Raw genomic sequence first — 23,605 nt, 5'->3', positions numbered from 1 at the left:
GATGCCCGCAGTAACCAAACTAAGAGAGGCACTATTTGTTTCCCATGAGCACATTTTAAAAAGCCTCTTTTTTCACCTCCGAAAACTAGCGGATTGCCCTCGCGCTACACCGCAAGCCAGGGGCTCTGTGAAAGGTTGCAGCACCTAGCTTTAATTTCAGAGTTCAGCTGTCTTGTGAAGAAATGCTGCCCTTTACAGCTCTTTCTAGGAAGATTTCAGAAACTTTGTTGACATTCCTACCTCGCTTACAGCACCAGGACTACAGGCAACAACTAGCACGCTGAGACGTTGGTCACAGCTCCCAGCACCCCTCCTCCTCCTATTTCAACCCCTTCCCCTGCAAAACGCATTTGGGGAAGGGTGGAAGAACAACAGGAAAGTTGCCAACTGCCAGTGGTGCCTTCCAGTATCATTACCGTTTGCACAGCTAACACACCTGCCTAATCCTGTCATCGTAAAGCGAGAAAGCTCATTTTCCTATAAGCACTTTCCACTTTGTTGGTCTTCATATACATTAGCTCTGCTTCCTCAAGCTGTACAACTGTGTCATAACTCATCCGAGTCTCCTTTCTCTCAGCAGAACCAATCTGAGTGACATTTCCACCTCATCTGACTGCCTAAGGCTGCCTGTAACGTCAGGGCATCTCCTACGCCAGCCTGTGACCCAGAGCTCCTCCAGCTCACCGCAACCTCAACTTGCCGTTACAGCAAGTGAGCTCGCCCTGCCAGCCAGCGGGGCCAAAGCAAGTCACCAAGCGAACACTCAAAGGCCACGTAAGTGCTCGGACGAGCTTTAGGCCTCTGGTGTGTGTCAGCGCGGCTGCGGGGAGGAAGCGATGGGAAAGGAGAGCCGGGCTGGGTGCAGCACCGAACTGCCCTTCCCCCGCTCCTGCTCACCCCCATGAGAGCCAGAAAGCAGCACCCACCCCGCAGGCACCCCCTCGCCCAACAGGCCCGGGAGGGAGAGGGGCCAGGGCAGCCAGACCAGGAGAGGCGAGGCACGGGAACCCCCACGGCACCCGTTACAGCCCAGCCACCGGTTCCGGCCCCGCCAGGCAACAGCGGGGTGGCTCAGGCCAGGACTGGAGCCCGGGACGGAGCTTACACGTCGCTGTGGAGCCGCGGGGCAGGCGGGCGGCGGCGCCGGTGAGCCCGGGCCTCGCCGCGCCGGCGGAGCCTGAGGGGTCTGCGCCTGCGCCGAGCCGCCGCCGGCGGGAGCCGCTGCCTGCGCTGCCGCCGCTTGGGGCCGCACGGGGGAGCTGCAGGCAAAGGAGAGCCCAGCTGAGCCAATCAGAGAGCTTTGTGAACGGGCACCTGGCGGCGCGCGTGCGCCGCTGCCCCGGAGCACGCTGGGAGATGTAGTCTTTGGCAGTGCGGCGGGAGCGCGGAGCTTCCCCGGGCCCTTTCCCGGGGCCGCTCCCGGGGCCTGTGGGGAGCCCTCTGCAGCGGGCTGGGGCGGCTCGCCTGTAGCTCTCTCCTCAGGGTCACTTGGGGAGCCGCAGACTGTGCGGGGGATCGGGATTACCCGCGGACCGCGGCGGGGGTTCCTGGGTCCCGTAGAGTCGGCCCGGCGTTGCCATGGGGATCAGGCGTCCTCAGTGTCGTGGAGTGATAACGCCACCAGAGCGACGCGGTGGCGCGCACGGCATGCTGGGAAGTGTAGGCGGGGGGTGGGGGGGCGCGGTGACGGAACGGGGCTTGTGGGTGTGCTGGTGCCCCGCAAACCTCAGCCTGAGGTGGGGGAAGGAGGGCTGGGGGCTGCCGCCAGCTCCCGGGCTTGGTCCTCCGGGGGCTCTGAGGGGGCGGGTGGGGGCTCAGCAGCACCGGGCCTGGGCTGCCCTGGGCTGAGGGAGCCCAGCGAGGGGGCTGGAGCCCCCGCATCGCAGGGCCTGGGTGGTGGTGATCAGCGCACACACACGAGTGACAGGATTTAACAAGCCCCAGCCTAAGTGTTGGCGCGGTCACTCGTCTGGCGGGACACGGGGGAGGGTGCGCTGGCCAGAGAGGCCTCGGCCTCTGCCTTCCTCCCCGGAGCCGAACGGCACCATTGCCAAGCTGCCATCGCTCACCACATCCAACAGCAGCGCACGGATGACATCGGTTCACGGATGGCTGGCAGTAACAAGAGACGAAGTAACGACTGATAGGATGAGAGGAAACGGCCCCAAGTTGTGCCAGGGGAGGTTTAGATTGGGCATTCGGAGAAGTTTCTTCACCAAAAGGGTCGTCAAGCACTGGAACAGGCTGCCCAGGGAAGAGGTTGAGTCACCATCCCTGGAGTATTTAAAAGACGTGTAGACGTGGTGCTTAGTGACATCGTTTAGGGGTGGACTTGGCAGTGTTAGGTTTACGGTTAGACTCGATGATCGTAAGGATCTTTTCCACCCTAAATGACTCAATAATTGTATGACTATTTCCCTATTTTCTTTCTCTTTATGATTATAATAATTTCTGTGCTGGTATTTGTCCTTCTGACTCTGTGACCTACTAGCAACTCCACACTAAGCAGTTTAGCTCTGCCTCTAGTTGTACTCCAGCTTCCTACAGACCATCTCGCAGCTCTTCCCACAACTTGGTTTTCCCAGCAGCCTGATCCACCATTACACAACTGGGTCATCTCAGAGCTGGACTTTTGATTCTTGACACAGAGGGAGCCGAAAGCAGGGGAGAAGTTGAAAGGGGGAGGGTTATACAGAGACATTTACAATCTGTAGGAGGAAGGTGAAGGGGAGCACGCTTGGCATATTTTCTTAATGGAAACCGCACCCAATGTGGCAGCTTCACAGAAGTTGTTAAATTGCATCTTCAGTTTTCGAAGTAAACAGCTGTTGCTGACATTTGTACCTAACAGGCACACACACAAAATTTTCTTCCTCTGAGTTTGCTAACCTGAGAAATTACCGTTTTCACTGCTTACAAAAAAACATGGTTATGTATTTTTTAGTGGGGACAGGTGAAAGAAGATGAAGAAACCCATGGCCAAGTCAAGTTGGTCTTCAGGACCACAGTGTATTAGGAACCACAGAATCCTTTGGATTGGGAGGGGTCTCAGGGACTCATCCAGCCCCCCAATGCTTTTTTTGGCTGAGCTGCTGCAATCAGTGGGCCCACACTTGGTTATTCTGGCTCAGGGAGAGGAGGAGATGGTGTTTGTCTTTGCTGAGCTTCAGGAGGTTCCTCTTGGCCCATTCCTCCAGCTCATCAAGGGTGCCTCTGGAGACTAATCCTGCTTTCATGGCTATGAGCTGCTTCCCCGCCCAGGTTGCCATTTCCTGCGGACTTGCTGAGGTGCCTCCTGCCCCTCGTGTGGTTCCTTGAGTGGTGCTGCCCATAACTGGCTGCCACTTGCACTTCAAGCTGTTGACTACTGCACTTCTGCCCTGAGGGTCCTGCCCCTCATCTTCACCTCGCCTGCCTGGCAGGGGGGGCAGCTGCCCTTCCCCTTCTCCTTCACCACGCCTCTGCAGGAACAGGTTCCCAAGGGCCAAGGGGGAACACAGGAGCATTTCATGGGCTTGCAAAGGATGGGATTAGGAAACCCCTAATTTAAGGGTTTAGCTGCAGATCAGAGTGACAAGGAATGGGCAAGGGCAAGTAGAAGGGCTTCTACAGACACCAGCAAGCGGAAAGGCAGCAATCAAAGGGTCCAGTGCTGAAATGACAGGAGCCAAAGCAGAGGCCCACTGCACCCTCTCTGTACCAGCATATTAAGCAGATATAATTAATGTTTGTTTATGCTGAATCCAGACACCAGTGTACTGCAGAAGTGTATCTCCACGTCAGTGTATGTGTTTTGTATCACTGCCTATACCATAAACATCAATAAAATCTTTTGTAACATAATTAAGCAGAAATAAAAATGTAATTATGCCACAAGAAGGGGAAGAAGGGCTTGTGATATCGAGGCAGAAACAGATTATGGAAACACATATGCAAGTAGTAAAGTCTTCAAGGTAAGAACACAGGATGAGAACAAGCATGAGAGATGCCTGGTGGGAGCAGAACAGGCAGGAAGGATGCCTGGTGAAACCTGAACGAGTCCAGTCCTAAAAATACCATAAACTATATTGTGAGAAGGTGAGATTCCTCTCTCTCTAGGCAGCATGGCAGAGCTGGCTGCCAAATAAGGGAAGTCTCTTCCACTGCACAAAAGCTTTCGGTTTTTCAGATTTAAGACAATCACACCCATAGGTGTCTAAATTTTCTTTAAAACATCTTGGTTGAGAGTTGTCTCAATTATTGTAAGCTGCAAAAATATATCTTCCTTCTGCATTTGGGATAAACACCCTTTATAGAGAGGGAGGAGAAAGGAATCCTTCTGGGACGGGATCCATCTGACCCGGACTTCTGTTTTACGATACGGTGAATCACCTTCTAAGTTGACTACTTTTTTTCCAGTGATGACCAAATGAACCTGGGAAGCTAGTTCAGATGCAGATGTTGCTGACAAGCCATCTGTGCTCAGTCAGGTGGTTCCCTCAGTTGTATTTTTATTGTGTGTTGCACCAGAAACACACTCTCTTTTCACTGCTAAGAAAAATCACTGAGAAAACATTCTTCTCTCTACTGTTCTCCTCAGGGCATCCTTCACTTCTTTGTTCCTCAGGCTATAAATCAGGGGGTTCAGCATGGGAAAGACAACAGTATAAAACGCAGAGATCACTTTGTCTGTGTCTAGCGAGTAGCTGGAGCTGGGCCGTAAATATGTGAAGAGGAGGGAGCCGTAGAACAACCCGACGGCCGTCAGATGGGAGGTGCAGGTGTAGAAGGCTTTGTGCCTGCTGTCCCCCACGTGGATCCGGAGGACGGTGCAGAGGATGCAGGCGTAGGAGACGGCGATGGTCAGGAAGGTGCTGGTTTGTATAAAGCCGCAGAGGGTGAAGAGGAGGACCTTGCTGATGCGTGTGTTGGAGCAGGAGAGCTCCAGCAGCGGGGGAATATCACAGAAGAAATGGTTGATCTCGTTGGAGCCACAGAACGACAACGTGAAGGTGAAAGATGTGTGCACCAGCGAGGTCAGACCCCCACTGAGATAAGCCCCAGCTACCATGGAGGTGGAGACCCTGCGGGACATGACGACGGGGTAGAGAAGAGGATGACATATGGCCACGTAGCGGTCGTAGGCCATCGCGGCCAAAACGAGGCACTCGGCATCAGCGAAGGCAGCGAAGAGAAACATCTGTGTGGCACATCCCAGTAAAGAAATGGTCTTCCGCTGCGCCAACAGGTTCGCCAGCACCTTGGGAGCAATGGCAGACGAACAGCTAAGGTCTAAGAAAGATAAATTGCTTAGGAAATAGTACATGGGGGTATGAAGGCAGGCATTGAGCTGGACGAGCACAATGAGGCCAGCGTTCCCCACCAACGTGGTGGTGTAGATGAGTAGGAAGAGCCCAAACAAAGGTATCTCCACCTCCGGACAGTCGGTGAAACCCAAGAGAATGAACTCGGTCGGTGCGGTGCAGTTTTCTTCAGGCATTTCATTACCTTGTGTTTGGCTTCGTACACGTCAGATTTGGCAGGGGATCGGTCGGTCCTGGTGGGTAAGCAAGGCACAAACACATCACAGCCTTCACAAGAGAGGGGCAGTGGAAATTTCAGCTTCTCACCCAATATCAGAGGGGGAAACCAGGTGATGCCCATTGAAAGGGAAGCTTAGGAGGACATTCAAAGAGAGCTTTACGAACACGCTTTATATGTGGAATTCCTTCCTGTATATTCCTTTCATATATGTGAAATAAAACCTCAGATGGGATTTTATTTAAGGCTATAATGCAGGTATAGAAGAAACTTTATATGATATATCACTTGAGGAAAAACATATTACTGGAATGTAACAGCTGCTACGCCTCTACCTCTGTGCCCAGCAGATAAGGAGTTCAGGCACAGTTAATAATGACCTTTCTGAGGCAGCAGTGAAACAGAACACTGGAAAAAATGGGTTGAAATGCTGGAACATAAGCAGATTTCTTATTTTTTTAGACAAAAAGAAAAGACATAATTAGTTTGGAACAAACACAAATTGTTGAGTTTCAAATGAAATGAAACATTGTATCTCATTCTGGGATTTCTTACAAATATTTTGTGGGTTTATTTTCCGGAGGCTGATTAATTCTTAAACAATTGATGGAAAGAAAGCCATTAATATTGTTTTTAAATATTCAAACACAAAGATTGTTAGATTTTCCAAGCAATTTTCCCCACTTTTTTTTTTTTTTTTTTTTTGGCTGAAACTATTAATTGAATCTGAATTAGACTCAGCCCCCTAGAAAATTAATTCTGGGTATTAATTTTACCTTTCCAGAAAAAGTTTGTAATTTAACTTAATTTTGCAAAAGTTAAGATGCATTTCTGCTGGTGCCAGTATAAATTCTAGGCATGGCCGATGCATCTTGCTCACTTTTACATTTTCCAGAAAATATAAGGGTTACAAAAGGACATTTAATAAAAGAACCGCTAACACAGGTCAGTTAAATATCAGTGCTGTGTGGACAAAGGCACGAACAAACCAGAAATGTCTGTGTTCCTGAAAAAAAATAATAATATCTAAGCTGATTAGTAGAGGATAGGATAGGAGATGGTTACAGTAAGGTCTGGGGGGTCAGAAAGGAGGGCTTCGGCTCCCAGCGGTGCTTCCAGGCTCTCTAGTTGCAGCGACGCTCACCTGGGTTTGCCTTTCTAAAGGTTGCTCTGGGTGCATCATCTTCAGCTCCGTGACGGTTACAGAGGGATGGGTGGGGTGCGTCGTGTCCTGGCTGTGTGCCTGTCTGTCGATGAGAAAGGAAGCCTGGATGACCAAAGTAAAAGCACTGCCAACATTTTAGGTGGTTACCCTCGAGCGAGATGAATCTCATTTTAGACAGCCTTGATCTTGTTTTCCAAGGTCCTTCAATCTTGGTGAAGGCTTGGTGCATCCTAAGATTGGAATTGTTTTCTGGATGTGACTCTCTACTCCAGAAAACATCTTGGGTGACTCAGGTCATGACGTAAGTCCCCCAGTTACGTTCCTAGAATAAGGCGACAAGTTCCACAACATTTCAGTTGTGTTTTATTTTTAGCCAAGACTGGTTAAACAGTGACCATGTGACATTACTTTGTGGCTTTGACACCACCACAGGCAATTTGAGAGATTTCTGGTGAAAGTAAAAAAGAACCCTTCTGCCCTGAAAAATATTCCGTGGTTACGCACATGTGGCTGTTTCTTCCTATTTTCAGCTGTTGATCATGCTCAGAAATTAAGGCACAGAAATCCGAGCAGCTGCTAACAATTTGGTGGTCTCTGATGAAGATCTGCAAGAGATTTCAGTTCCCAGGTCAAAATTTAGGTGTAAAAATTGAAAAAAAAAAACCAAACAAAAAAACCCCAAAACGCCACAAACCCTCCCTCCTTCTTAAAGATATTTTCATCTTTATTTTTTCTTTCACTGTATCGTGAGGCAGCAATGCTTATCCTTCAGCGCAATTGAATTCATTCAGTCAACAAGGCAACTGACTTGGAATAATTTCTACACAACTCCCTGAACAGAAGGAAATTTTACTTGTTAGGAGACTTACCTGCTAGGGAGATACTTCTTTTTTTTTTCCTGCATGCAGGAAATGTTTCTTTTGGGGAATGTCACAGATTTTATATCTTCCTTTTGGACACAGGAGACCATGATGTTGTCAAGGGAAAAGCAGAACAAACAATTAAAATGCTACAGGTGTTGTCTCGGTCTGGAAATGTTTCAGTGAAATGAGAAGCTCTGTAAGCACTCTTGGAAATGCTTTGACTGGAAACTCATGAATGGTTGTGGTTTTTTAAAGCATCAAAACAGTGCTGAAACGAGGACGGCCATTTTGGCAAAATGGAGTCCCAACTTGCCATCTGGAGTCATGGACACGAGGCCACTGGGACCTTGAAGCGACCGCTGTCTGAAAAAATTTCAAATGCACCTTGAGGTGATCGTAAGAATTTAGAAAATGGAGTTCTGTCAGTCATTGGAACTTTTGGTAACGTGGTTATGATCATATCAAATGAAAAGGTGCTGGTTCTCACTGGCTAATGTCCATATATAATACAGAAATTATACAGAGGAAGACTTTAAGCAGTTTAACTCGTTACTTTACTACTTATATTAAGCAGTAGTTAATCTCTTTCATTAATATCAATGTAGTTTTTTAAAAAAAAGGAGCTAATCCTTGTTCATTCATAGGAGAGTTGTGATATTGATTGACTGTGAATAAAGTAAGACTCTCAAGCAGCTGTCTAGGTGGACAAATACAATAAACAAAGCTCAACCGCTCTTCACCAGCAGATGTTTACCTCGTTTGACCAACGTGCAGCTGATGTCTTTTTCTGTGAGGTAACTTGGGTAACTCTTTCAACATTTTTGTTCTTCAACTAACCAGCTTTATTTGCCTTTTCCTTCCTTCTGTCTAGTCCCTGTGTGCAGTGGAGGGTGTACCTATGTTCACAGGTGAGCACTTGAGCTCTTACAGTTTTAGTTCATCTGAACCAGAGCCATTCCTCCCAGTGGTCCCCAAGAACATCTAAATGGGATGAGGACAGCTTTGAGGCATGCAGTTTGTGTTGGGCAATACACCGGACCTCAAAGGCTCCCGAGGTCAGAGAAATCCAAACAACACACAAAAAATTAACTAGTTTTAGGCATCTAAAAGTAATTAATCTAAGTAAGTTAGTTGGGTTTTTTTTAGCTGTCATTGGCAAAAAATAGGCATTTCCAAAGGACAACTCATTCCATCGTAAACTAAGTTTCTAGGGAAAATGGTGCATGTTGCTTTCTGCAGGTCTCTCCCTCCCTACACTGACTATACAATAAGCCCAGGCGGCTGGGTTAGGCTTGCGTAGCTCAATTTTATGCTGCTGAAATGATACGAAATGGATCCTGCCCTTCCTATCCCCGTACCCTGTCCCTCAGCACTTACACAGAAGGCAGCTTGAAGCTCCGGGGTGTGAGTTCACAGGTGACACCCCTGAGGCAAGAACCCGAAACAATCACATGGGAGGAAAGCAAAGCACCACAGCAGAACTGATTTTTATTTCTCCCATTTCAACAAACTGTCTGTGAAGAGATGGGAAAGCTCCAAAGAGGCTTCCAGTAGCCAGTGATGGGTGTGTTTGGACCTTCTGGAACTCAGGGGCAGGGGTTAAACCGTGACACATGACAGGGATGTACTGGGTGCTCTGGTTTGGCGGGGGAGTGATGTGGGAAAGCCCATCCAGGAGAAGAGGAGAGAATTACCGTATTTGGATTGTTATTCATATCTTTGCTCTTTCATTTGATATTCTTAGTGTGGGGTTCATCACTCAACTTAAACATAAACCTCACTTTCTGAATCAGCTGAAATACCCGCTTTAGATGAGCGTAAGTTTTCAAGGATTCACAGCTTCCCAGGTAGAGGAAATACAGTTTCTAATATATGCAGACACAAAGTACTTAAAGGTGGCTACAAAGAGGACGAAGGCACTCTCTTCAAGAGGAGCTGTATGGAGAAGACAAGGAGCAACAGGTACAAGTTGAACTGAGAGAGATTTGATCTTGACATAAGAAAGAAATTTTTTAGAGCAAGGACAATCATTCACTGGAACAACCTCTCCAGGGACGTGGTAGAGTCCCCATTGCTGGAGGATTTCAAGATGCAATTGGACAGCGTGCTAGATAACCTCATCTACGTTCCCTTTCCCACAAAAGGTTGGACCAGATGGTCTTTCGAGGTCCCTTCCAACCTGGGCTATTCTATGATGATCTTATGAAATGCCACCAAATAAACACTTCTCCATGTGTATGCGCACATGTATGCATGTGCAGTCCAAGGTGGATGGCAGTTATGTGTTAGTCTTTAACCATCTTGTTCTCAGGGTTTATGTTGGCTCTATGCATTGCACTGAGCCTAAACATCTCGCATATTGTATGTACAAAAGTATTTAAGAGAGTAAAGAAGATTTTCATGGAAAACAGCCCACTTAGAGCTGTTTAGCAAAGCATCATTAGATTTACTCAGCTACTTTCCACGGTAGGAGTCTTGGATTTGAAATTTTGAAAGTCCTTGATTCCAAATTTATAATGCTCCATGGGTATAAGGAAGGTGATTGTGACAGAGATGAGCATCTTTGCACATAACTTTGGGCAACCTGATCTTGTGGAAGGTGTCCCGGCCCATGACAGGGGGTTGGACTAGATGACTAAAGGTCCCTTCCAACAAAACCATTCTGTGATTCTACAATTCTATGATTCTACAATTCTATGATTCTACCTTTTGTATACAGAACTAAAAAAAAAATAAAACAGAGGAAAAGGAGAGAGTGGCACTGAAACACTGAATGCTGACTTGGTTTGATCCTCAAAGTCTTGGGAATTTTAAAGCCAGAACTATAGCCCAACCCAAATTTCACAACCAGATAGTATTTTTAAAGGAGAAAAATAAATCATTCACAACCTCTTTCATGTGGCACATTTACCTATCAGCACCGTACAACAGACAGATAGGAAAATCTGCCCTGGTTGCATTGCAAACAATAAAGAAAACACACATTAATAATATATTTGAATTTTGCTTACGGAAAAACCCCTCTTTTTTTCTTTAAGAAATGCCTTCTCCACAGCAAATATGGAGAAGTGAGAAAACAGATTAATATTCACAACTTAACTGTATTCTTGTGCACTGGTTCTACATTTTGGCTATTTCTACATTTTCTCACTTTGTAAGAATACAAGGGATTCATATGAGAAATGAATTACGGCAGTGATTGTCAGAGTGGCCCAGGAGGTATACGAAGCTGCCTACAATGATCTATATGGTTATATTAAGCAGCAAAAGTCGCTGTCTTTGTCGAGGCTTCAACTGAAGTTCAATAGATGTATGAAATTTTTTTGAAGGCACATCAAGAATTTTGGGAATCCTTTATCTTTAGGAACAGGTACATGAAAATGGTTCATTTTCACCCCTGACTGGTTAGATGAGATTAGCCAGGTACACAAACAGATGAAGTCTGATTTTCAGTAGCAAATGCAAAGTGCAAGTGCTGGGATGATGATTAGACAGGGGATTTCATTGATAACAGGGTATTTTTCTTCACTTTATTTGGACTCCCCATAGTTTACTCATTTACAGGGACAGCTTTAGACAGTTTGAGGGGAACTCATTCCAGAAATTCAGCTTCCCCTCCCAGCACCCTGGTGCAAAAGAGCATGTCAGAGAAGACTGTATTTGTAGAGATGTGAGTGAGCAACTGCAGGGAAACCCTGGAGATTCTCCTGAAGCAGCAGTATAAAAAAAGATCACCACATAGAGCGTGCCAACCTTTTCTGCCTGTTTGAGCTGGTTGTTTGATGCTGGCGCTGCCTGTACTCCCACCCTGCTGTTCCAACAGGGCAGCCTCACTTCTAGGAATATGAGAATAGCTCTGCGGTGAGGGACGAGTCAGCCCCGGGGTATCGATTGCTGACGGCAGCCGAAAATAGATGTTCAGAGAAAGAGTATCAGAAACTGGACGAGTATATTATGATCCTGCCCTGTTAAAATTTTCCCAGCTCTGGCAAAGAAAATTGCAGCTGTCTGACAGAGCTCCCTCTTTCTAGTGTTGTAGGCTATTGGGCACAAGGTCTCGCTTTTGAGGAACACTTAGGGACGAGCACCGAGCTCCAGGAGGGCGTTACAGCTGATGAGCTCTCCTCAGAGATGAGTGCACCTCTTTATCCTGGATGAAGATGTTTATATTCCTAATGGAAGCAGGTCCAAAGTGAGGTGTTGCTTCCCCTCGGGCCTCCAAAAGGTCAAATGAACCTTTGGGACACCTCATCCAAAATGCGTCAGGAAACAAACCCAGTCACTGAGCCCCAATATTTGCAGTTCAAACAGCTGAAGTTAAAAAAAACCAGCACCCCAAACATATTTGCTGAATCCTGTGCAGTTCCCTCAAAAGCTCTTCTGACTTCTTGAGGTGTCTCTTTTGGGTCCAGGCAGATGGGAAATAGCTGAATGAATACCTGGGGCTAGGGCAAACTAGCTAGACTGTCCATTCCACCACTACAACTGCCTTCCCACCCCACTGGCCCTTGGCATCTGGCCAAATACACGTGTTTATCCTCCTCTTCCCAAACAGAGAGATCAATTACTGAATGCTGATTCCTCTGAGCTGAACAGGGAGGAGGCATTGTTCCCCTTCGGCTCTGAAAATGGCTGTTTTCCCTGTCAACTATACAGAAAGTTAGTAGCTTAGACCTTGATAACCATCTAAGGAAGATTTCACCTTATGAGATGTATCAGATGCTGCATCTCCTTATGCCTTCAGACCGAAATTGGAGTATTGGTGTGTTCCACCCTCACAGAAGTCATTTCGCTCAAAATAGCAATAATCAGCTAAAATTCCATGTTTAGACAATCCTCTAAAAGCTCCCCAAAGCTGTTAAAATACTTGGTCTCTTAAGATTTGAGGTGTAATGGACCGTTCACCAAGTCTTGAACAGAGAATGGGCAATTTTAATAACTTTTATTACAACTACAACTGTTTATGACTTAAATTCTTAAAAGTATACTTGGGCTTGTGCTTACAAGGAGTAATTGCAATGTCACCTCTGGGACCACTTCCCTTTGGCATTTAAAATTAGTTACGGTGTCCCAAAAGGGAAATTTGGAAATGTGATTTCAATTCTTCCACTACTTTGCTATCACTTTGAATGAGTTAAATCTTCGTGAAGGACCAAGTCACTCCACGTTTATTTCTTACCTGCAAATATCTAACATTTCTTGAGATTGGGGAGGGTGTCTGTAATTTTCTTTTGTGTGTTCTGCTATCACTATTCCCATTATTGGATGAGTTTCAACCTTCTTGCAGATTTGACATTTTCAGGTACAGAAAAGCATTCTTTAATCTTACAGATCTTGAACAGAGATGCATCAGGATGATTTCAAGCTATTTTGGTCTACGTGAGAATTCACAGAGGTCCACGGTATGTTTGTCCCTGCTGATAGATAAGCCATGATAAGATACTGATTTCTCTAAGAAACCTCTTTCAGCCTTGAGCAAAGTACTTAAACTTATTTTTGTCTACTTTTTCTCACCTATAAAACCTAAATGATTCTCATCCTTCAAATTGCTTTGAAATCAAAAAATGTAAAGTTCAGAGCTCATGCTATCTACTAACGTCCATAATATGAGAGGAATTTCAGAGGTAGGTAAGTGATCTAGAAGGACAGATCTCAAGTCCATGGAACTTCTCATGAGCCACTTGCTCTCAGATACTCCGAAGTATTTAGAAAACTAAATCCTACAGAAATTCCCACTCTACTTATTTAAACTTGCTAGAGTAAATTTCCCTTCTTGCTTCCAGAGGCTTACAGTTTTCAGATCCTGAAGGATGTTTTTAGTGTGGTAAGATATTCATCAAAAACATTACCACAGCTGGTTTATGGAAGGCAAAATTTAACTGTTCTTTGCCTACGCGGTGTAGTTGTGTAACTTATAAATGCCTGAACAGAATCAGAAGGTGAATGTAGATATTTGTGTTGGAACAGGCTTTAAAATGATTGTGCATATATGTGCTTAAATGAGCGAAAGATCTCTCTCGAGTTCTTAAGAAAGATGATGAACTTCATATTATTCAGGCTTTTAGAGTTGACATCACAACTGATAGAGTCCACCTAGTCTAGAGAGTTCATGTCTTGAATAAGAAATGGATTAATCTCATTAAACATCAGGGATCAGACCCACCTCACCAAAATTTAGGTGTTTACGGATGAGCTGATTGCCACATTTGCACAGGTGCCAGTGAAAAGCTGGTTGATACAAGTCTCCTGCAGCTCTTTTGTTGTATGTGCTTGTCCCATACAGATGTCTTGGATCCCACAGTGTACCTAAAATGGCAAGAGGCGCTGATGCTTCCACACCTTAATGCTTCCTTTTGAGTCAGGAGGGATGCAACTGCCTTGGCTGATGAGGAGGTCGATGCTGAGCGGTCTGGGCTGCCTGGGCTGCAGTGAAGGCAGAGTCCTCCACTTGTATTGACTGGGGTGATAGCTCAGCCACCTCACCTACCTGAGACAGGAATCTTGGGCTGCGGCAATCTGCCTCCTCAAATTGAGTTTTTTAGGTTTATTTCTTAACCTCCCTTCCAGAACGGTTTCTGTTTTGGAAAGATGATTCATTTTGCAATATTTTCCCTTGACAGCGTAATTGCTAATTCAGGTTATGAGAGTCTGCTTGGTCTTTAACACAGGATAGGATTCAGTTTCAGGTTAAGGCATCAGATTTAGGCATCTACATATAAACATTTATATGTAAGTCACACTTCTGAATTTCTGTCATGTGAGGAATAAACCAGGTGTCAAAGTTCAGTCCAGAAGGCTACTCGAGTTCTCAGGAACAGCTGAGAAGTTGAGGTAGCCAAAGTTATCACCCACTAGCCAGTCATTTGAATCACCCTTTAGAGTCTATTGACTGTATCAACTAGGCATCCAAATAATTTGTTCAGCTGTAGCAGCCTGGTACCACATGAGACATCCCGGTGTGACCTGTCATTTGTCCAATTTTCATTCCAGAGGAGCACAAGCCTTCCAACATCCCTGCATCAAATGTGACGGCCGCCTTCAGATGTCTCAGATACCCTACAGCGTATCAAGTGACATTTATGAGTGTCTTCCACAGCATTATTAACGTAGGCATCCTGCTACTCTCCTTTCACTTCACGAAGACTGGGGTGACAGCTCAGCCATCTCACCTGCCTGGGACAGTAATCCTGGGCTGAGGCAACTGTGGATCCAGCAGCTGTGGCTACCGGGAAACTTTCCTGTCATAGTAAAGCCTTAAAACATCTCAGAGAATGATAGCATAGTTGGGGTTGGAAGAGACCTTTAGAGGCCATCTAGTCCAGCAGGGACATCTTCAACTAGATCAGGTTGCTCAGAGTCCCTCCAACCTGACCTCGAGTGTTTCCAGGGATGGGGCTTCTACCACTTCTCTTCTTCCTTATATCTAGTATAAATCTACCCCATTTAGTTTAAAAGCATTAGCCCTTGTCCTATCAACAATACAGCATAAAACCAGAATATGAACATTAGGAGCTCTAGTGATGAGAATCCTAGACATACATTAAGATGGTCAGACATATTTAATTTGTTATATGTGGTCTGTTTGCTGAATTTTGGCTTTCTTGCAGGGAAAGGGTACAGGTATATGAATCCAAAAGAGTAGATCTTTTTCATAATGTGAGTGTCTGAAGGATTGCTTCACTCCAGAAGTCTGTTTCAAGTTTCTTCCCATGTTAAGAAAGGATATTGAGAACTGGGATTTTAACACATAATCTTTTGATCTAACATTGAATTTTTATTTTCTAGGGAGGATAGTAACTCTGTTGTGCATTAAAATGTGTATAAATTAGGCATTCTTCTGTTAAATCTGTGTAATTAGACTGCAACCAGCATAAACAGGGGTTCAGCTAAAAGTACCATGAGAAAACTTTCTCAACTTTTTCTCATTTCTCCGGTCGCCATAACAGATAATATAAACTGGATGGTATGTTGTGTCTGGTACGTTATTTCCCCTTCAGAGAGAAATATAAGCTCTTGTTACACTCATCGTGCAACAGATTTGAGCTGACTTTGTTACTATTTCTTATCTTGACGGTTAAACCACTGGAACAGTAAATGGCCGGGGAAAACCAAAGCCTAGTGACAGAATTCATCTTTCAAGGCCTTTCCTCCCAGCCAAGGACACAGACTGTTCTTTTCGTAGTGTTCCTGGTTTTTTATCTGTTCACAATGGTTGGGAACATCATGATCATTACAGTGATCAGAGCTGATTCCCAGTTGCAGTCACCCATGTACTTTTTCCTTGCCAACCTGTCCTTCTTAGACATCTGCTATGTCTCCAGCAACATTCCCCAGATGCTGGTGAACCTCTTGACCAAGAAGAGGACCATCTCCTTCTCCAGATGTGCCACTCAGATGTATTTCTCTCTGGCTTTTGGTATGACAGAGTGTCTCCTGCTTGGGGTCATGGCCTATGATCGATATATGGCCATATGTCACCCCTTGCTCTACGCCACTGTCATGAACAGGAAGGTTTGCATTCACGTGGTCATGGCTTCCTGGGCCAGCAGCCTCCTGAGCTCTATGGTCATCAGCAGCCTCACCCTGCAGATGCCCTTCTGCGGGCCTGACATCTTGAACCACTACTTCTGTGAAGTGCTAGCAGTGCTGGCCTTGACCTGTGCCGACACTGCCTTCACAGAGTTGGTCATCTTCATCTTCAGCTTCCTCATAGTCTTCATCCCCTTTCTTCTGATCATCACCTCCTACATCCATATCCTTTCCGCCATCTCGAAGATTCAATCTGTACGAGCGCAATCCAAGGCCTTCTCCACCTGTGGATCCCACCTGACGATGGTAGCCATATTCTACGGGACAGCCATCTGCATGTACATGAATCCTACGTCAAGGCCTCCACAGGACAGGGACAAAATGGTTGCGATGTTTTACAGCACTGTATCCCCAACGCTGAACCCCCTCGTCTACAGCCTCAGGAGCAAGGACGTGAAGCGTGCCCTGAGAAGGGCAGTGGATAGACCAAAATCTCTGTTTATTTAAAGGCTTTTCAGGGATTGGTAGTGTTGCCTTTAGGCCTATGGGTTGTAACAATACTCAAATGTGATTATTTCTCTACCTGCAATTGTCCTAGATTTATTTTTACAGTGAGTGAGATGAAATCATAAATGTGCTAAATTCAACAACACCTAAACAAAAAGACCTTGCGTACAAATCACTGTCTAAATAACTTTTGGGATTTGGCCTAAAACCCAGAGGCTAAATAAAGATTTTGTGACTTCAGCCTGCCTCACTCTGGAAATTCATTTAAAATAGAAGTGAAAAATACCAATAGCAGCATGACGAAAGAAAAAAAAAAAAAAAAGAAAGAAAAAAAGAAAGGATAAAGAACTGTGAGAAGAACTAAGTGCTTTATATAAAGCTTAAAATAGATTTTGCTTCTGATGGGTTTCATAATGAACTTCAGAGCATCCAAACATGTAAGCTGTGTTGCAAACTTGAGCTGCTACTGTGATTTCTCTTCAGACCTGAAGATTTTCAGTGTCTGTTATGTTGGTTAGCAAACAAAACTGCCATCTTCTCCAATAAAAGACACAGGTATTTGCAACTACTATTGTGCTGTGAGCATTTTCTCAACCCTGTTTCCATAACCCACTTTGCTTCCTCTGCAACTGATTTCTGCCCCTCTTAGTTCCTACCGCATTTCAGTCCCACTCTGGGTCTTCACAGGCCAAGATCCTTCAATTTTTATTTTGTCATGTGGACAGCTGACAGCAGATTATTTTGTTTTCTGATTTGAGTGGGGAATAATCAGACATGAATATCAGAGAGGAGTTTTATTTCTGTAACTCAAAGACAGATCCGTAGGTTTTAAGTAACCCAGGCAAGATGAAGAGTATTTCAGACCTCCTGAACTTCTTGGAACTTAAACTAACCTTTTTAAAGATGTGGTTTGTACTCACATTCATCCAACACAGGTGTTTTTGCTCCCCACCCACTAGCTTTCTCACTCATGGATGACTGTGGTGTGGATTTATTTGTTACTTGGTGACATTATAGCCAAAATCTGGATGCCATTGGATGCCATTCTAATTCCCCTTTCATATCTGAATCCCCCACTGGCTACAGAGGGAGAACACCTCTCCACAGACTGATCAACCCTCCTTATGTAGACATATTTTGATGACTAAAGTTAGATGGAAAAATTCAAGCCTAGAGAAACCCACAGAAAGTCCTTCCCCAATGGACTTCAAAGTCTAAATAAACCAATGCTTGAAAAGAAAGCAAAACCAAATCCCTATGACATCTAAGACATGTACAGCCAAAGCAGACAGGGCATCTTTAAAGCCAAAATCTTGTCTTTCCACTTTGTCTAGCAGTAGGTGGAGGCAATAGTCATAGCATGACTCACTGGAAGCCTCTCAGCAGGCCTCCAACATCATTAAATCTGTTTCCATCACAAATTACACTTCTCCCCTTCCCAAAACAAGGAACTCCCCTCGGGGCCAGCCACCCAAGAGTCATCAGCTTAACAAGCCCTTCTGGGCATCATGAAGAAGCCTCTAATGATCTTGAAACCTTCTTAGAAAGTTCACAGTAAACATACCTCACTCTTCCTAACAAGCCCCTGGGGACAACTTCACAACTTCACTTCCAACTAAGGAGAAAGAAACTTTCCTCTTTGTTAAAGGCAACGTGCACTTCTAAAGCAGTTTAGTTTGACACACCCTGAAGTTGGTGGCTGCAGAGTTTATGGGTCGGCATACACCTTTTCAGTCCTCCACTCAGTTGGTACAGATGTTACCCCTGGAGTTTGAAGGATAACAGATTGGTGCATCACACCACCAGCAGCTGAGAGAGCAGCTGCCCCTGGCCAACAACTTCTGGTTGGCAGAAGTCACTCAGCACCTTGCAACAAGTGCTTGGGACATCACATGGCAGATGATGAACCAGATTCAGGTTCATCCAGGGGGTCCAGTCAGAAAGAAAAGGAGATGTGGATGGAGACAAAAGCACAATGTACATACATTTGCTCATCCAGGAAGAACACTATCAACAGCACAGGTCCCAGGTCCCTCCAGGAGACAGGTACAGCCAGGCACACCTACAATGCAGCGTAGGGAAGGCCTGAAAGCCCCCTAAAATGTGGGATCCTAGTCCGTGGGAGTGGGGAGTGTGCACATGGCGGGGCAAGAAAACACCAGGTGAGGCTGATCAGGGCTGCTATGACGTTTTCTGCCATCAGGGTCCTGACCCACATGAACTACCCCAGCTCAGGGATGCTAACTGTGCTGGTGGTTCCTGGTTGCTTTCTGCTGCTCGAGGGGCTGAAGTCTGTGAGGTGGTCTCCTCCACAGCCAGCTCTATCAGTTAAAGCATGGCTTGATCTGCATCCATCCAAGGCTCATCCCGACACTTGCCCTCCATCTCCCTCTCTTGCACACGTCAAAACTAGTCCTGTCTGCTGCTGCCTTGCAGTCTTGTGTCTCCCTGAGACATGCTGCTGCTTAAAACCGATTCCCTTTGATAAGGTATTGGATAATTGTGTCATCCCTGGAAGTGTTCAAGGCCAGGTTGGATGGAGCCTTGAGCAACCTGGTCTAGTGGGAGGTGTCCCTGCCACGGCAGGAGGGCTGGAACTAGATGATCTTTGAGGTCCCTTCCAACCCAAACCGTTCTGTGATTCTATGATAACATTAGTGTGTTAAAAATGCTAAACGTTGTGAAATGCTGCCAGTCCTTGTGAAATCACTGTCCACGCAGGCCAACGTCTTGGCAGGCTTAGGGGAGTTCATAACCTCTCACTTCAGACTGAGGAAGGGGACATTAGCCCCTTCTTTCTCTTAGAGAACCTCTTGGCATTGACCACCTGCCTGAATCACCAGGGAAGTGGTGCATGGTGTGAGCTCCTCAGTGCAGCCTGGAGCTAGCCCGTACGAGCATGGGAGGATGGAGGAACACCAAGCACAACACAGGGGTCTGCAGCCTGAGGTGCTCGCAGGAGAGCCATGCATGAGGAGAGGCTGAGCCATAGGGTGATGAAATTCAGTGCATCTGTATATAAAGCAATGCACAGCGGGAAATAAAAAGCATTAACTTCTGCTCAGAAGCCCAGGTTTTGTACTTGATCACCATTTCATATTCTGCGCTGAACTAAGCACATGGAAAAAGTGCCTCTGGCTCTTAATATAACCTCGAGAAGATAATTTACTTTAAGGAAAGACTCAGAAAATTAATCTGAACAGCTCATTTAATACAGAAAAGTATATCCAGTTGAAGGACATGAAGTTATACATTTACTATCCTGGAGACTAGTGGTAGTCCACAACAATAAGGTAGTGCAACATTTTATGATTCAGCCTAAAAATATTCAGATATATAACATAAGTTTGTTCATAATTAATAAAACTTTGTATTTTATCAGGGCTTTAAAAGTATTCTTCATTTACTACTGCACATTAAAATTCATGCTCACTCAGCATATGCAGCAAGCATTCTGGAAATATGGTTTGCTTAACAAAAACCAAAAAGAAATAAACAGTTCTGGTTAACAAAAAAAAGGAGTGATGGTTCTAAGTAGCTGCAAATATTTTGACGGAAATTCCAACTACTGCACCCTGGTTGTGCTGCCATTCAGAGAGACCTGGAAAGGCTGGAGAAATGGGTCAAGAGGGACCTCATGGAGTTCAACAAAGTCCTGCCCCTGAGGAGGAATAACCCCAGCACCAGTAAAAGCTGGAGGCTGACCAGCTGGAAAGGGAAGGACCTGAGTGTCCAGTGGGACACCAGGCTGACCATGAGCCAGCCCTTGCGGCAAAGGTGGTCAAAGGCCTCCTGGGCTGCATTAGGAAAAGCATTGTCAGCAGGTGAAGTCAGTGGGACCACAGCTGGGGTGCTGTGTCCAGGTCTCAGCTTCTCAGTGCAAAAGAGACAAGGATATGCTGGTGAAGGGAGCATCTCAGTGGTGCCCAGTGAGAACACAAATTGAAATACAGGGAACTCCATTTAAACATAAGAAAAATCTTTCTTTCTGTAAAGAGGACCAAGCACTGAAAACCCGGAAAGGTTGTGGGGTCTCCATCCTTAAAGATATTCAGAGTGGACACATTCCTCAGCAGCCTCTCTGGTTGACCTGGCTTTCAGCAGATGGTTGGACTAGGTCATCTGCAGAGGTCCCGTCAAACTTCCACCATCCTGTGAGTCTGTGTGAAGATGCAGATCGTCACCATCTCTGGCTCATACACTTTCCTTTCATCTTGTTTTGCATGGTGGCCCCATGATTATTACACAGGAGATAAACTGGGCAAGAAGTTTGTAGTAGAGACAAGACCAATGTAGCTATGTTAGTGGGCACAGTTTGAGAGCTGACTAATTAATTTTTCAACCCAAACATATAAGCTGCCAAATGGCTTTGGTGGCAATGGTCTGAGAGACGTACATGAACTGTTCTTCTTAGGGAAAAAAAAAAGGAAAATAATATAACATGAGATTGTCTTTCAGAAGTATATTTTCCTCCTGATAAAACCACTAAGGGCTTGCTTCACCTCCCTGTTTCTCAGGCTGTAGATCATAGGGTTCAGCATGGGGACTATAATGTGTAAAAGATGAACGCGATTTTCTTGCTCTCCAGTGAGTTTGAAGAACTGGGCTGCATGTACTTGAAAGTGGCAGACACACAGAAGAGGATGACGGCTGCCAGGTGGGAGGCACAGGTGGAACAGGCTTTGCACCTGCTTGCAGCAGAGCCCATCCTGCCCATGACCACCAGGATGCTGGTGTAGGAGATGAGGATGAGCAGGCTGGTGGTCATCATGTTGAAACCCACAAACACAAACATTAAACCCTCGTTGAGGTGCATGTCGGTGGAGGCAACAACAAGGAGCAGTGGCACGTTGTTGATGACCAGGGGACTGCAGAAGGACAGCTGGAGCAAGGCGCTTGTGTGGATAATGGCGTTCAGCAGCCCTGCAAGGTAGGACCCAGCGACCAGGCTCATGCAGACACGAGGAGACATGACAGCCTTGTGGAGCAGGGGCTTGGAGATGGCCACATACCAGTCATAGGCCATGGCAGCCAGCAAGTAAATCTCAGCTGTGGCAAAACGAGCATAGAAGTAAAACTGCATGAGGCAGCAGTTTTTTGCTGTGAGGTCCAGCAGCATTTTGGGGATGATGGTGAAAGAGTAGCAAATGTCTAAGAAGGACAAGTTGCTGAGGAAGAAGTACATGGGGTGTGAAGCTGAGGGCTGACCCTGATGAGGGCGATCAGGCCGAGGTCTCCTGATAAGGTCAGCGCGTAGGTGCCCAGGAGGAGCATGAAGAGGACGGGCTGCAGTTCTGGGTGCTCTGTGAGTCCCGAGAAGGTGAACTGGATCACCTTGGTGCAGTTCTCATCAGCCACTTTTACATCACTGCAGACCAACGTGGACAGAAGAGGATGAAAAAATTCCTCATGCAATTTCCACTTCATAACTATCAATCTAAAGAGTTGGCACAGTCATGAAATTTAAATGGAAAATAAAAAGATGTAAGAACCACTGATTTTTTTCTTACCATGCCAGTGCCATCTCTGGAAGAATCATCAGCAGTTCTTAGAAGATTTTTTTTTCTTAAGTCTTTAACAGAGAGTTTGTCACAACCTCTCCTTTGAGCTATGATTCCCTTCCAGTTTCAAGTCCCATATCTGCACAAGGATTTTTTGAAGCACATAAAATATTTCATAAATATCCTGTCCACAGCTGCCATCACGTAACCTTGTTCACACTGAGGGTTCTTCCTGTATCTCAACCATCCAGTTCACTTAAATCATCTTAAGGCTACAGGTAATACAAGGTCCCATCACAAAGTGAAAGCATAACTTGGAATTTAACATCCTGGGGGACAGTGGCTGGGCTTTGTAGGCTAGAAACTGACGTCTTTTTATCTCGCCACAGGCTAGGTGTGGTCCTTCCTTCTGGCATTGCTTCCTTGATCATTAGAAGTAAGATCCATCTTGCTTTGGATGACCACGCTGCACACAGCTACCAATGAGCTGACAGTCTGGCCTCCCAGGCAACACACAAAATTGGCTCTTCTGACCTATGACGAACTGTTTTGCTTGGGATAAGACCTGTCCTGTTGACACTTGCACTGCAGACATTGAAAGGGAGAGGATATCCATCCCGGCTGTCTCCCTGCAGACCTTCCTGCATGCAACATAACTCCCAAAGACTGACACTTTCACTTTTAATATTTTGACCAAAGATTGCTCAAGTGGGCAAATCTTAAGGCAATTTTTCCCTTTGTTACTTCCTTTCCAGTGCAGGGGTTTGGTCTCTTTGCGTAGCTGATGAGAAACTGCTCCAGCAGACACCACATAGAATTTATTTAAAAATCCTGAGATAATAACGTAGTTAAATAATATAGATTTTATTAAACATATCTAAGCAGAAACTTCTGGGAGTAATGAAGTGAGAAAAATCACAGCATTTTTACAGACTGACATATTACTTCTGGACACAGTCCTGTGTAACCTGCTCTAGGTGAACCTGTTTCAAAACTCCCGCCCCGTCTCTGAGGTCCCCTCCTTCTTCCTGGTGGCAAGCGGGCAGGGAACCCTCGGCTCCTTGCGGAGCCTCCATGTGCTGCATTTCCCTCAAACCCAAAAGGAACACGCACGAGAAAGGTGCCCTGGCTCCCACATCTGCAGCTAGTGCTCTGTTCCAGGACGAGAGAGAGGTCTGACAAAACACCCAAGACTGGCTTAGAAGGGCAGTGCAGGAAAGTGGAGCCTCACATTTCTCCTGCTCTGCCCATCTAGTTCGGATGCACAATGAAGTCTGTGTAAAGCAGAAACACTTAGTGCTGGGGCAGGGGGTCATCATCATCTCTTCTTCCCCACATGAATCCACCTCTCCCCTCCTTGGTTTTTCGTGCTTCCCCATCGTCCCTGCTCTGTCCTAGAAGTGACTCTGGAACCTTAGACAGCTCAGCCCAACCTAGTGCTCTCAGAGAGCCTCAGGGGCATCTATTTCACCAACATCCCTTAGGAGCTGCCATAGAGCTCCTGACATTTCACTGCCTAC

The 23,605-nt window shown here is 45.8% G+C and overlaps 3 protein-coding genes across 3 annotated transcripts; 1 reads left to right on the top strand and 2 right to left on the bottom strand.

Moving 5' to 3' along the window:
* Positions 1-4,516: 4,516 nt before the first annotated feature.
* Positions 4,517-5,479, bottom strand: LOC104352327 (olfactory receptor 5AS1). The gene has a single exon (XM_009958637.2). The coding sequence runs from the start codon at positions 5,477-5,479 to the stop codon at positions 4,541-4,543; it is 939 nt and encodes a 312-aa protein (XP_009956939.2). The 3' UTR covers positions 4,517-4,540.
* A 10,163-nt stretch (positions 5,480-15,642) lies between these two features.
* Positions 15,643-16,584, top strand: LOC104352330 (olfactory receptor 2D3). The gene has a single exon (XM_009958639.1). The coding sequence runs from the start codon at positions 15,643-15,645 to the stop codon at positions 16,582-16,584; it is 942 nt and encodes a 313-aa protein (XP_009956941.1).
* Positions 16,585-18,378: 1,794 nt separating this feature from the next.
* Positions 18,379-22,108, bottom strand: LOC104352329 (olfactory receptor 8D1-like). The gene is given in 7 exon segments (XM_009958638.2): positions 18,379-18,463; positions 18,570-18,646; positions 20,269-20,381; positions 21,071-21,139; positions 21,142-21,774; positions 21,777-21,952; positions 22,095-22,108. Coding segments are annotated over 7 exon segments (1,167 nt in total).
* Between the last annotated feature and the right edge of the window lie 1,497 nt (positions 22,109-23,605).

This window comes from Leptosomus discolor, chromosome 12 (assembly GCF_034619465.1).
Source record: "Leptosomus discolor isolate bLepDis1 chromosome 12, bLepDis1.hap2, whole genome shotgun sequence".
Classification (NCBI taxonomy): Eukaryota; Metazoa; Chordata; class Aves; order Leptosomiformes; family Leptosomidae; genus Leptosomus; species Leptosomus discolor.
Note: the sequence above shows the minus strand (reverse complement) of the source record. Positions and strands in the feature narration are given on the sequence as shown.